This window comes from Budorcas taxicolor, chromosome 11 (assembly GCF_023091745.1).
Source record: "Budorcas taxicolor isolate Tak-1 chromosome 11, Takin1.1, whole genome shotgun sequence".
Taxonomy (NCBI): Eukaryota; Metazoa; Chordata; class Mammalia; order Artiodactyla; family Bovidae; genus Budorcas; species Budorcas taxicolor.
In genome coordinates, this window is record NC_068920.1 from 16,384,781 (window position 1) to 16,396,624 (window position 11,844).

Genomic DNA, 11,844 nt, shown 5'->3' on the forward strand with positions numbered 1-11,844 from the left:
AAAAGCTAGTGGAGCGTATACTCTATCCGGCCTCCCCTATTCGAGCATCTTACATGACCATACAACACTCGTCGATACTAAGAACCCAGCCCCAGCTCAGGACTGCCAGCTGGAGAGCAGGACTTGCTGGTTTTCCCTCTGATGGCCTTTCCCGTCCCAGGCTGTCCTTCAGGAGCCCACATCGCATCCAGCTATCATAGCACCCCCAGCCTTCCCTGTCTCTCATGACCTCAACATTGATAAAGAGTCCATGTCAGTTATTTCTAGAATTTTCTCAACTTGAGGTTTTCTGATACATGCTCCTGGCTGGACTGAGGTTATACATTCTTGGGGAGGTGCCATAGGGAGACTGTGACTTTCTTGGGGCATCATGTCAGGTACCTTATGTCACTACGTTTCATGGGTCACGTGAGCCTCCATTCCTTGGCCAAGGTGATGTCTGCCAGGACTCGCTACTGTAAACTTAACTCTTGTTCCCTTTATACATATTAAATATGGGTGGAGATACCTTCAAACTATGTAGATATTCTGTTTATGCATTGATGGACCTTGCCTGTGGTATTGGTGTTCTAATTTATTAATCAGAGTTTTTCTGCACCGAAAAGTTACCATTTCTCCATTTGTTCATCCATCCATCCATTTATTCATGACTTCCATATGGACTGTGGACTTAATTCTTTGGGTTGCAGGCCCAGTACTGTTGTTTACCGTGTAGCTCAAGTTCTCAGTGGCCATTGAGAGCTCTTTGAGGTCTTCCCTATGCCCTTTCCACATGCTGCTACTCTTTTATTGCTATTATTTTCCTTTAAGCTATTCTTTACTCTTGGACACCTCAAGATGTTCCAGGCCTGGAACTGACCATTTCTCCAGGGACCCCTGGTTCCTTTTATTGGAGAATGGTATTTTTAGGAACCAAGATCTAGCCACTAGGTGATGCATTTCTGGCCGCTAACCTGTCACTGCTTCTAACCCCTCTTGTTGGATAGAGCTGGGAAATAACCGTATGTATACTAAATCATATGTACACACATCTGTATTTATTTCTGTGTACACACATAAACACACACACACACAAATGAGAACAGGAGTCCATACTGATAATTCTAGTTCCAGTCCAGCCCCGCAGAGTTTATTCTGTCTAGCCTGTTCCATTTCCTTTTTTCCTTTCTCCTACAGTGAGAAACCTGGTTCTCATCTACAGGATGTCTACCCATTTGTCCCACTCTAGTATACCAATAAACTAGTTCCAGAAATGCTGGCCTGCCTGTGAAAACGGATTTATAATCACAGCACAGTGTCTCTGGGCAGCTCTTTTTGTCTTTTGCCATATTATCTCCCTCGTAGCTCAGCTGGTAAAGAATCCGCCTGCAATGCAGGAGATCTCACTTTGATTCCTGAGTCGGGAAGATCCACCGGAGGAGGGATAGGCGGCCCACTCCAGTATTCTTGGGCTTCCCTTGTGGCTCAGCTGGTAAAGAATCTGCCTGCAACGTGGGAGACCTGGGTTCAATCCCAGGGTTGGAAAGATCCCCTGGAGAAGGGAATGGCAACACACTCCGGTATTCTGGCCTGAAGAATTCCTTAGCCTGGCAGGCTATAGTCCATGGGGTCTCAAAGAGCTGGACACAACTGAGTGACTTTCACTTTTTCATATTATCTGGTCAGAACCCCTTCTGCCAAGGTTCCCTAGGTCATGGTTGTGGGATTTATTTGTGCTCAAGTCATCAGTCTGACCTTGCATCTCATCTTGAATTTTTCCCATGTCCTGGTTAATTATGCTTTTATTTACATACTATAAAATTCACTTTATGCTGTACAGTTCTGTGGTTTTTGACAAATGTGTAGAATTGTATATGTTGTTGTTCAAGTACTAAGCGTGTCCAACTCTTTGCAACCCATGGACTGCAGCACACCAGGCTTCCCTGTCCATCACCAACTCCCAGAGCTTGCTCAAACTCATTTCCGTCGAGTCAGTGATGCCATCCAACCATCTCATCCTCTGTGGGCCCCTTTTCCTCCCACATTCAATCTCCCAGCATCAGGGTCTTTTCCAAGTGAGTCAGCTCTTCTCACCAGGTGGCCAAAGTATTGGAGCTTCAGCTTCAGCATCAGTCCTTTCAATGATGTTCAGGGTTGATTTCCTTTAGGATTGTATATCCACCCCACAATTCCATGTAGAATAGTCCTATCACCCTGACAGTCTCCTGTGCCACTTATATACAGATAACTGCTCCTCCCCCACTCCCATAAGAGCCCCTAGCAACTACTGATCTCTTTTCCTCCCTGTATTTCTCTGTTTTCCTGAGTCTCATATGAAAGGAGTCAGAATAAGTAGCTTTTGGGGTCTGGCTTCTTTCACTTAGCAAAATACATGTGAGATTTATCCATGTTTTTGTGGGAGTCAATTCCTTTATATTGCTGAGTAGTATTCTGTTGTCTTAATGTGTCATAGCTTCTTATCCACTGACTACTTGAATGATAATCTGAGTTTCTTCCAGTATTTGGCAGTCATAAATACAGTTGCTATAAAACATTCATATACAGGTTTTTATGTGAATGAAGTTTCCATTTCTGCAGGGTTTGATACTAGAAGTAGAATTGCTGGGTCGTTAGCTTGGTGTATATTTAGCTTTGGCAGAAACTATCAAACTGTTTTTCAAAGTGTCTAGACCATTTATTCTAACAGGTGTGTAGTGGCATTTCATTGTGGGTTTAATTTGCATTTCCCTAGAGATTGATGACATTGAGCATGCTTCCGTGTGCTGCTTGCTTCCCAGTTGTCTTTGGTGAAGTGTCTTCAGAGGTTTTGCCCATTTTTTTAAGTGGGTTGTTTGCTTTCTTATTGTTGAATTGGGTAGTTTTCAATATATTCTGAATATAATCCGTTTGTCAGAAATGTGATTTTCAGACGTTTTCTTCCAGTCTGTGGCTTATCTTACTCTCTTTTACAGTGTCTATCTCAGAGCAAAGTTTTCTTAATATTGATGAAGCCTAGTTTATCCATTTTTATAAACTAATTATGCTTTTAGTGTCATTTGTGAGTTTTTGTTTTTTAAGAAAGTTTTCATCTTTGCAAATTCCTTTCAATGGGCATAGAATTCTGTTTTGTTTTCCTATGATTATTACTGTGTCTTTCATCAGTAGCATTTCATTTTTTTGTTTTCCCATAGTTTCTTCTCACAGCTGAAATTCCCACTTGGTATTCTGTGTTGCTCACCATTCTCATCAGAGCTTTTAACATACTGTATTGATCAATTATTTTAAATTCTCTGAAAGCTTTAACATCTGCACCATATCTGACTGGTTCTGATTGCTTTTCCTCTTCTGAGTATTTTTTTCTTGCCTTTTTGTATGGCTTGTAATTTTTATTGAGAGCTAGACATCTTGCATAAGACAATCAAGACCAATGTAAATAGCGTTTATGCCTGGCAGGCCCCTTCAAGTGAGAGTTGAAGCCTTGCTATTTCCGGTCAGGAGCTGGACTGGGTTGGAGAGCTCTGTTGCTGTTAAGATTACTACCATCAGAGCACAAAAGGCTTCAGATTCCTAAAGAGGCATTTCTTGTTTGGGGTGCGGGTTGGATTGTAAGAGAAGTGCTTGTTCGATTCCCGTTTTAGGTCTTCCCTTGGCGCTGTGCATCAGAGAGGGTGCTGGACACGTTCTGTTCTTCTCCTGGTGCCCTTCCTGCAGTATTTTGCTGTTAGCTCTCACTTAAGGCGCCTTAGCCTGGCATTAGGGGGTGAGGAGGAGGATGGGATGGCACTGTTCTGGCCCTGCCCCAGCCTCCTGCGGGCACCCTGTCCTCGGGTCCCTGGGCTCTGGCCCTCTCGTTCTCCTGCCCCAGCTCAGCCGTTGTGGTGGACTCAGCTGGCAACCCTGTCCCTCCTTAGGGAGTAGAGTTGTGTTTTTCCTCTTACTCACTCCATTTCCTCACCGCAGTGAATTCCCTCCAGTGTCCCAGGGCAGCGATGCTTCAGCGCCCCTCTTCACAGGACGGAGTGTTTGTTCCCTATGGAGAGAAGGGAGGGGGTGCGGGGGGGTTCCCTGCCCCTCCTCAATGCTGCTTCTCTCCCCTGGATCCCGACCACCGTGGATGCTTAGTCCACTTTTCTGTGGGACTGAACGGTGATCATCATCTACAGCCTGAAAGAAGAGGCAGCCTCAGAGGGTCCACCCAGCGCCCCCCGCCCGCGCTCGGCCCTGACCAGTCTGTCCACCGTTTAGCCGGCCTCTGACCGTGTCCTGCTGCATCTGCCCCGGATGACTCAAGCTCGTCTCCCTTCTCTTATACAGACGATCCCTGGAGCTTGAGCTGTTTGAAGGGACTTCAGCCTTACGATGGATTTGGGAAGAGTTATAAATTTAAAGTTAGGCCTATTCTTAAAAAAAAAGAAAACAGTAGGTTTTGAGCAAGTCTCACCGTAGTTGGTCTTGGTGGCAGGACTGGCCTCTGATCCCTCACCTCAGTTTCTTCTCTTTTCTTTTCTACTTTCTTTTATGAAATAATTTTTTTTCTCTTATTAAAATCTCTAAAAATATATCTGATTTGGCATTCATGTGGCAAATTCAAAACATATGAGGGGTGATGGTCTAAGTTTAGAATTTCAAACATCAGACAGGGTATCATAGAGGGATCTGAGGAAGGGGGCAGAGTACCTACCCAGACCGTGCCCACCCCATGTCCAGTGCGGGCACCTGGTGGAATTCAGTAGATGGTGCTGTTTTATCTGTTATTTTATAACAAAATGGTAGAACCCATAAAACAGAAGGCATGAAATCACATATTAGGAGCCTACATGTATGTTTTGTGTTTGAATGTTTTAAGCACAAAAGTAACATGTGCTTGAGATTTTTTTTTTTTTAAGTTCTGATCTGTTCTGTCTCCTAGAAATAATCATCCATAAATGTGTTGGTGTTGATACTTCAAGATTCTTTTCTAAGAACTTATCTTTGTAATGTAGAAAAGAGTAATAAGGTAAATTAATACACAGACCATTTGGGAAACCCAGGAAAGATACCTGTTAGTTATTTCTCTGTTCACATTTTTTCTCTTCAAAAAGTACATGTAAATGCAGACTGCATTGCAGCAAAGCTGAATGTCGTATAGCTCAGCGACAGTGAATGGGGTGGAGATTTTACATTGCTCTTCCGTTTAACTGTTAAACTCTATTAGCTTGCTAAGGGAAAGTGCCTCTGATTTTGCAAGTTTTGAATAGACAAGGTTTTAAATCCAGTCTTGCATGTGCTTATAAGAATTTTAAAACTATTCCCTGGGCTATCTTGACTATTCCTTGTTAAACATAGTCTCATGTGACATTATATGGCTGATATTAATGACTTTTAACTAATATTCCATTTCCTATGAGAAATGGGTTAAGTCATCACAGAAAAAAAAATTACAGAATATTACTACTCAGAGAACAGCAGAAACATGCCTAAAATGCTATGCAAATATCATAGAAATTTGTTGTTTGCAAATACGAAATGCCACCAGTATTTTGGTTTCATTTTAATTTGTTCAACAAAAGGGCGGTACAAGCAAGTAGAGAAGCGCTCAGAGAATGAGTTGCAGTGAACTCTCGGTTCACGTTCTCTGTAGAGTTCAGGCTTGTTTTGGAGGTATAAAATTTGAGGCTTCTGTTTCTGGTCTGCACTATGTATCAGCCTCTGCCCGTCTGCTCTGGCGAGGTTCGTCCACCGTCCGCGTCCTCCAGGAAGCCCTCCTGGCCACTCCCCTCCTCTGCCGGCGCATCCCTCTGATCCCCGCTGTCCTGACTGTCTTCCTCCCCGTGTCATCCTCCCCGACTAAACTGGGGGCTCTGTGTAGGCAGCGTCCTGGCCTTGAATATTCCTGGCGGCATTGCCAAACTTATAAAAAAAGAAGATGCCATCCATTAAACTTGCACAAGCATCTATAACATCCCCTCTCGGTTGTTTTTTCTCAGACGAGAAACAGAGGTTCAGTTTCGAGAGGTCTGGATACGACCCGGAGGAATCCGATGGCGCCGAGGACGACGACATCGAGAACGAGGAGGAGGACGAAGACAGCCAGGCCGAGTCGGTGCTGTCGGCCGCGCCCTCGGCCGCCGCCAGCCCGCAGCACCTGCCGGCCAGGGGCGGCCCTGGAGACCCCACGGGTGCGGACGAGGACGCCGGCGCCCCCGAGGGCTCTCCCGTGGGCCCCGCGGACGCGATGGATGTGCTGCCGAGGGCTCTGCCCACCAAGATGACGGTGCTGAGCGCGCTGCAGTCGGACCGCGGCGGGAGCCCGGGGTCCCCCAGCAGCGCCGGGCCGCGGCCCGCGGGCAGTGCAGAGGCGGCCGCCCGCCCACCCGAGGGAGCGCCCAGGTCCCCATGTCAGCAGATGTCTGTGGACTACCCCGACCCGGAGGAGATGCTGAGCGGCTCTGCGGCAGGAAAGGCTATGGCTTTAACGCAGGTAATGAATCCATAGCCGTTTTCCTTTTGACTTCAGGAGTTATTGTATGAAATTGCTCATTTGTAGCTACATCAGTTTTTTTTTTTAACCTTATTTTCTTTTGTTTGACTTAAGGCTAAAGGACATTTATGCCCTTTGGATTCGTGTTATGTATCTTAGTCAAAGTTCATCTATTGTATTATAAATCTGTAAAAGAACCAAGTAATCTTTGCAGTATGCTCATTTACTACTATTTGGTTTTTTATAAATATCTTGGAATAAAAAATATTTGTGTGCCAGTGGAGAATATGAGTCTCGGGACCTCCATTTTCCATGGCTTCCTCTGAGATGATCTTCCACTGGCATTGATATGATGGATTTGCACTTACTATCCAAACAGTTTGTATGCTACCCTTATTGACAAGGCAGCTACCAGTTTGAAACCCCCACCCCTCCCACCCAAAAGAAAAAAAAATATTAAAAAGTTCACTTTGCTTGAATCATCAACTTGCTGTCACCACTTAGGACAGCTTCCTGCCCAAGAACTAGCTCCGAACCAGACTCAGGACTCAGGAAAGTCACCCTCCATGTGAGCAGTGAATGACTTCCTGCTTTGACACCCCTGGCAGGCTCCTGAGAAACCTGTTTTCTCTCATGGACAGTTCTCTTACCTCTGGGATGAACTGAGGATCACCATAGGATTTATTTCTAAATGTGGCAGATTTTAGTTTGCTGGGTAACACTAGAGAAAACTCGGAAGACTAAGCTTGAATTCACTAGAGCCTATCCTGCGTTAATATTATTTAATTAAATTACATTCATATTTAAGTAGCATTAATATTTAAATTAGTATATACATTAATGGAGTTCTGTAATGAGGACAAGTGAATATTTAGATGATAATCCTGGGTGGGAAAATCAGCAGGATTTACTCCTCTACTAACGTTTCATTCCTTTCCTATTAGTCCCCTGTGCTCTAAGCTTCTGTCCCTAAATCTCTCACACACCTACGGGTGTCTGGAGATCCAGTTTTCAGTAGACATTTCGTCCACTTAAAATATATGAACAAATGAAAACTGCAGACCTCTTCGTTAACGGAAGCTCTTTATTTCATAAATGAGTAGTCCTCCAGTTAATTTTTCCCCCTTGAGTCGATACTCATGGCCAACTAAGACCTCAGAATTTCTCAGTAATCCCTAATCTCTAAACTAGGGTGGAGCTAGAGGTGCCAGCAATAATAATAGCAGTGGAAGAAGAAGATAATTATGGCCGCCTCTCAGGGTTAATTTTGGTATAAATGAGATGATATCCAGGAAATCTGTTTGAAAATTAAGTACTATACAGAATCTGTGGTGGTTACTTATTCTAGAAAATAAAGAGCTTAAATGGTGTAATAGGAATTTTGCTTTTAAAATCAACATACCAACATTTAGCAAGCTCATTTTTATGAAATCCTTGTTCCACACTTTTACCTCAGGACAGAAGAGACTTTTTACAAGAGCTAAAACTTTTTCACGGTGACTAATAAGGAAGCTGAGCCATCAAGAGGTGATTCCATCTTGTCTTTCAGGGCCCTCCATGCCTGAGCCTTCCTCCTCCCCCGGCATCTGAGCGCCTCCCTCAGCCAGGAGGGGCTCCTCCGTCCACCTCGCCTCGGCCCGGCCCTCAAGAGCAGAAGCCGCAAGCCTCCCTGCCTCCACCCGCAGGCCTGCCTTCTCCACAGACGCACCTGTTCAGCCACCTGCCTCTGCATTCCCAGCAGCAGTCAAGGACACCCTATAACATGGTTCCGGTCGGGGGCATCCAGGTGGTCCCCGCTGGCCTCACCTACTCCACCTTCGTCCCCATCCAGGCCGGGCCAGTGCAGCTCACCATCCCGGCTGTCAACGTCATCCACAGACCACTGGGCACCCCGGGGGACTTGAGCGCGGACGTGCCAGGCGCTGCCAGCCCCGCGGGCGTGACCGAACTGAGCAGCGTGGTGCCCTGTATCCCCATCGGCCAGATCCGCGTCCCGACGCTGCAGCCCCTGCCGGCCCTGAGCATGGAGACCGTCAACATCGTGGGCCTGGCCAGCGCCAGCCTCGGCCCGCCCGTGCGCCCGCCGGGGCTGGCCCTCAATGCCGTGGGGCTGCAGGTGGTGGCCGCCAACCCCGCCTCCCAGAGCAGCCCCGCGCCCCCCGCGCCCATCCCGGGCCTCCAGATTCTAAACATCGCCCTGCCCACGCTCATCCCCTCCGTGAGCCAGGTCCCTGTGGACGCCCAGGGTGCCCCCGAGATGCCCGCTCCCCAAAACAGGGCTCCCCGGGAGGCGCCGCCCACGCAGCCTTCTGCCGGGGCGCATCCCGGTGGTGGGACCCCATCCCCGCAGGGCTCACCCAGAGTCCAGCGGGAAAGCGCACAGAAGGGTCTAGATCCGCCTGCCCCGGCCAGAGACCAGGCAAGGCGAGACAGCTCCAGTCCTAAGGACACGGGGAAGGGGGCCTCGGCGAATCACCCGAAGCCCCGGAACGACACCCCTGGAGCGCCCTGCAAACCAGCCTCGGCACCCCCGCCCCCGCCGGGCCGGCCGAGGCTCCTCTTGGACCCGGAGGGACCCCGGCCCCCGCCCCGGAGGCCGGTCACTCAGTTCAGCGACGTGAGTAGCGACGAGGATGAGGACAGGCTCGTGATCGCCACCTAGGGGGCTGTTTATTCAGGGGGGGAGGTTTGGTTTGGGGGTTTTTTTTGTTGTTTTTTGTTTTTTTGGTTTTTTTATATAAACACTTACAGGTTTCTTTGAAAACCCTCCTTTCCTTAAAGCACATTTTTCTGACATAAACTCATGACTAATCTTTGTGCAATCATGAACTTTTGACCAATAATTATTTTGTGTCAGCTCCAGCCATTTTTGTACATGTTGTATAGACAATTGTGCCTTTTAGGAGTTTTATGTTTAGAAACTGTACAGATTGTTGAATATCTATATACATAAAGTATATATTATATATGTACATGAAAGCCAGGTAGTTATTTGTGTTTAGCAAGAAAAACCTGTCAAATCCAATGATTAAATTATATGTTGCACTGTTAAATATTAAATTTTTATGGCTGTGGGGCAGAGTTTCTGTGTATAAATTAGTATGTAAACTCCATATTTATTGTATTCATATTAGTCTTTGAAAATGGGTCTGTCCTTGTGTAAGACAGTAAAGTTACACTTCAGACAGATTTTCTGTGTTATGAAATGTTTCAGTAAAGTTGTTTACTGACTTTACCATTGCTTTAGTGGTGGTTTCTTTATGTCATGTAGTGACCAGCAACCTGCATTCGAAAAAGAGCCTGAGGTTAACATTCCTTCCACACTCACCCCCACCCCCTATATTTTTGAGAAATCAGGGCTTTATAGTTACTGCCAAGGGAAATAGCCAAGAGACCAATTTTTCCATCTTAGGAGGAATAATTTTGTAGCTATTTGAGAAGATTCAGTACTTAAGAACACTACAGGTAAGTGTATTTAGCATAAGGACAGAAAAGGGCAAAGTTCGTAAAGGTGGGTATGACAGCTTCTGAGAAGCGTATCCTGTTACAAGTCAGTCCTGAGAGCTTGGCTTGGGCGAAGCCCATGAGCTCCGGAGGCCTCCGCCCCGGACCAAACCGCGGGAGGTCTGGGCTTCACAGGAGAACCAAATTCAGACTTGAACTTACTTAAGTTGACTCTTTGGAAATGGTTGCTTCCTGTCCTGAGAGGCTTGCCTTATTTAGAAAAATGGGGAGGGGACGCACAGTTGCACCTGCGCTGAGGTGCAGCATTACCTGAGGCTACAGATGCTTCATTTGTGAAAAAAGGTCTTAATGTTGGAATTTAAAGCACTGCGTTCATGTTTTTCAAGGCCTGCTCGGTGACGATCTGGGAGCCATGAGGTCGGTAGGACAGCGGTGCGTGAGGAAAATAGTCTAAGGAGTTCGGGAGCCTGCTGTTACCCAGCCCCGGCTCCAAACCTGGGGCTTGGCGAAAAGAGCCTGTCATCTGCACCTTTGAGCCCCAATCTAAATTATGACCTCTAGAATATGCCTCTGTCCCAGCAGGCTCTGATAGATCGGTGATGCTTTCGATGCATGCTTCAGTGTACATTTATTCTTGCCCACAGATTAAGTAACAGATATCGCAACAACAATAAAACTACGTTTTATACCCCAAGATGTATTTGAAAAGAGTTCTGGAAACTTCTCATAGGAATTGTATTGGTCTAACAAAATGGTTGCTGAAAATGAGGGCCATTGTCTGCCAGATTTCTCAAAATAAGTTTTAACTTTGTGTCACACCTCTTACAATTTTGTTGCCTAAAATTTTAAAGCAGTATAATAAACATTCTTGCTTCCTAGGCACATTTTAAATACATACGACGAAGCTAAATTCAAAAGCAATGCTAAGAATTTTGGCATTGAGGTGGGTTTGTTTGTTTTTATAGTTTATATAAATAGAATTTTCTTAATTTGAAGAATTCCTACATATTCAGTTCAGTTGCTCAGTCGTGTCTGACTCTTGGCAACCCCATGGACTGCAGCACGCCAGGTCTCCCTGTCCATCACCAACTCCCAGAGTTTACTCAAACTCATGTCCATTAAATTGGTGAAGCCATCCAAACATCTCCTCCCACCTTCAATTTTTGCCAGCATCAGGGTCTTTTCAAATGAGTCAGTTCTTCGCATCAGGTGGCCAAAGTATTGGAGTTTCAGCTTCAACATAAGTCTTTCCAATGAATATTCAGGACTGATTTCCTTTAGGATGGACTGGTTGGATCTCCTTGCAGTCCAACGGACTCTCAAGAGTCTTCATCACCACAGTTCAAAAGCATCAATTCTTTGGTGCTCAGCTTTCTTTATAGTCCAACTCTCACATCCATGTATGACTACCGAAAAAACCATAGTCTTGACTTGGCAAAGTAATGTCTCTGCTTTTTAATATGCTGTCTAGGTTAGTCAAACTTTACTTCCAAGGAGTAAGTGTCTTTTAATTTCATGGCTGCAGTCACCATCTGCAGTGAGTTTGGAGCCCCCCAAAATAGTCAGCCACTGTTTCCACTGTTTCCCCATCAATTTCCCATGAAGTGATGGGACCAGATGCCATTATCTTCGTTTTCTGAATGTCGAGCCTCAAGCCAACTTTTTCATGTTCCTCTTTCGCTTTCATCAAGAGGCTCTTTAGTTCTTCACTTTCTGCCATAAGGGTGGTGTCATCTGCATATCTGAGGTGATTGATACTTCTCCTGGCAATCTTGATTCCAGCTTGTGCTTCTTCCAGCCCAATGTTTCTCATTATGTACTCTGCACATAAGTTAAATAAGCAGGGTGACAATATACAGCCTTGACGTATTCCTTTCCCTCTTTGGAACCAGTCTGTTGTTCCATGTCCAGTTCTAACTGTTGCTCCTGACATGCATACA

General features: G+C 45.8%; 1 protein-coding gene across 1 annotated transcript in view; it reads left to right on the forward strand.

Annotated features, from left to right (window-relative positions):
• HIVEP1 (HIVEP zinc finger 1) overlaps positions 1-9,577 on the forward strand; it is a 129,332-nt gene extending 119,755 nt beyond the window's left edge. Inside the window, exons 7-8 of the mRNA XM_052648826.1 lie at positions 5,946-6,439; positions 7,989-9,577. Coding sequence (XP_052504786.1) covers positions 5,946-6,439; positions 7,989-9,101 — 1,607 coding nt within the window. The 3' untranslated portion in view covers positions 9,102-9,577. The remainder of the gene's footprint in view (positions 1-5,945; positions 6,440-7,988) is intronic.
• The last annotated feature ends 2,267 nt before the right edge of the window (positions 9,578-11,844 follow it).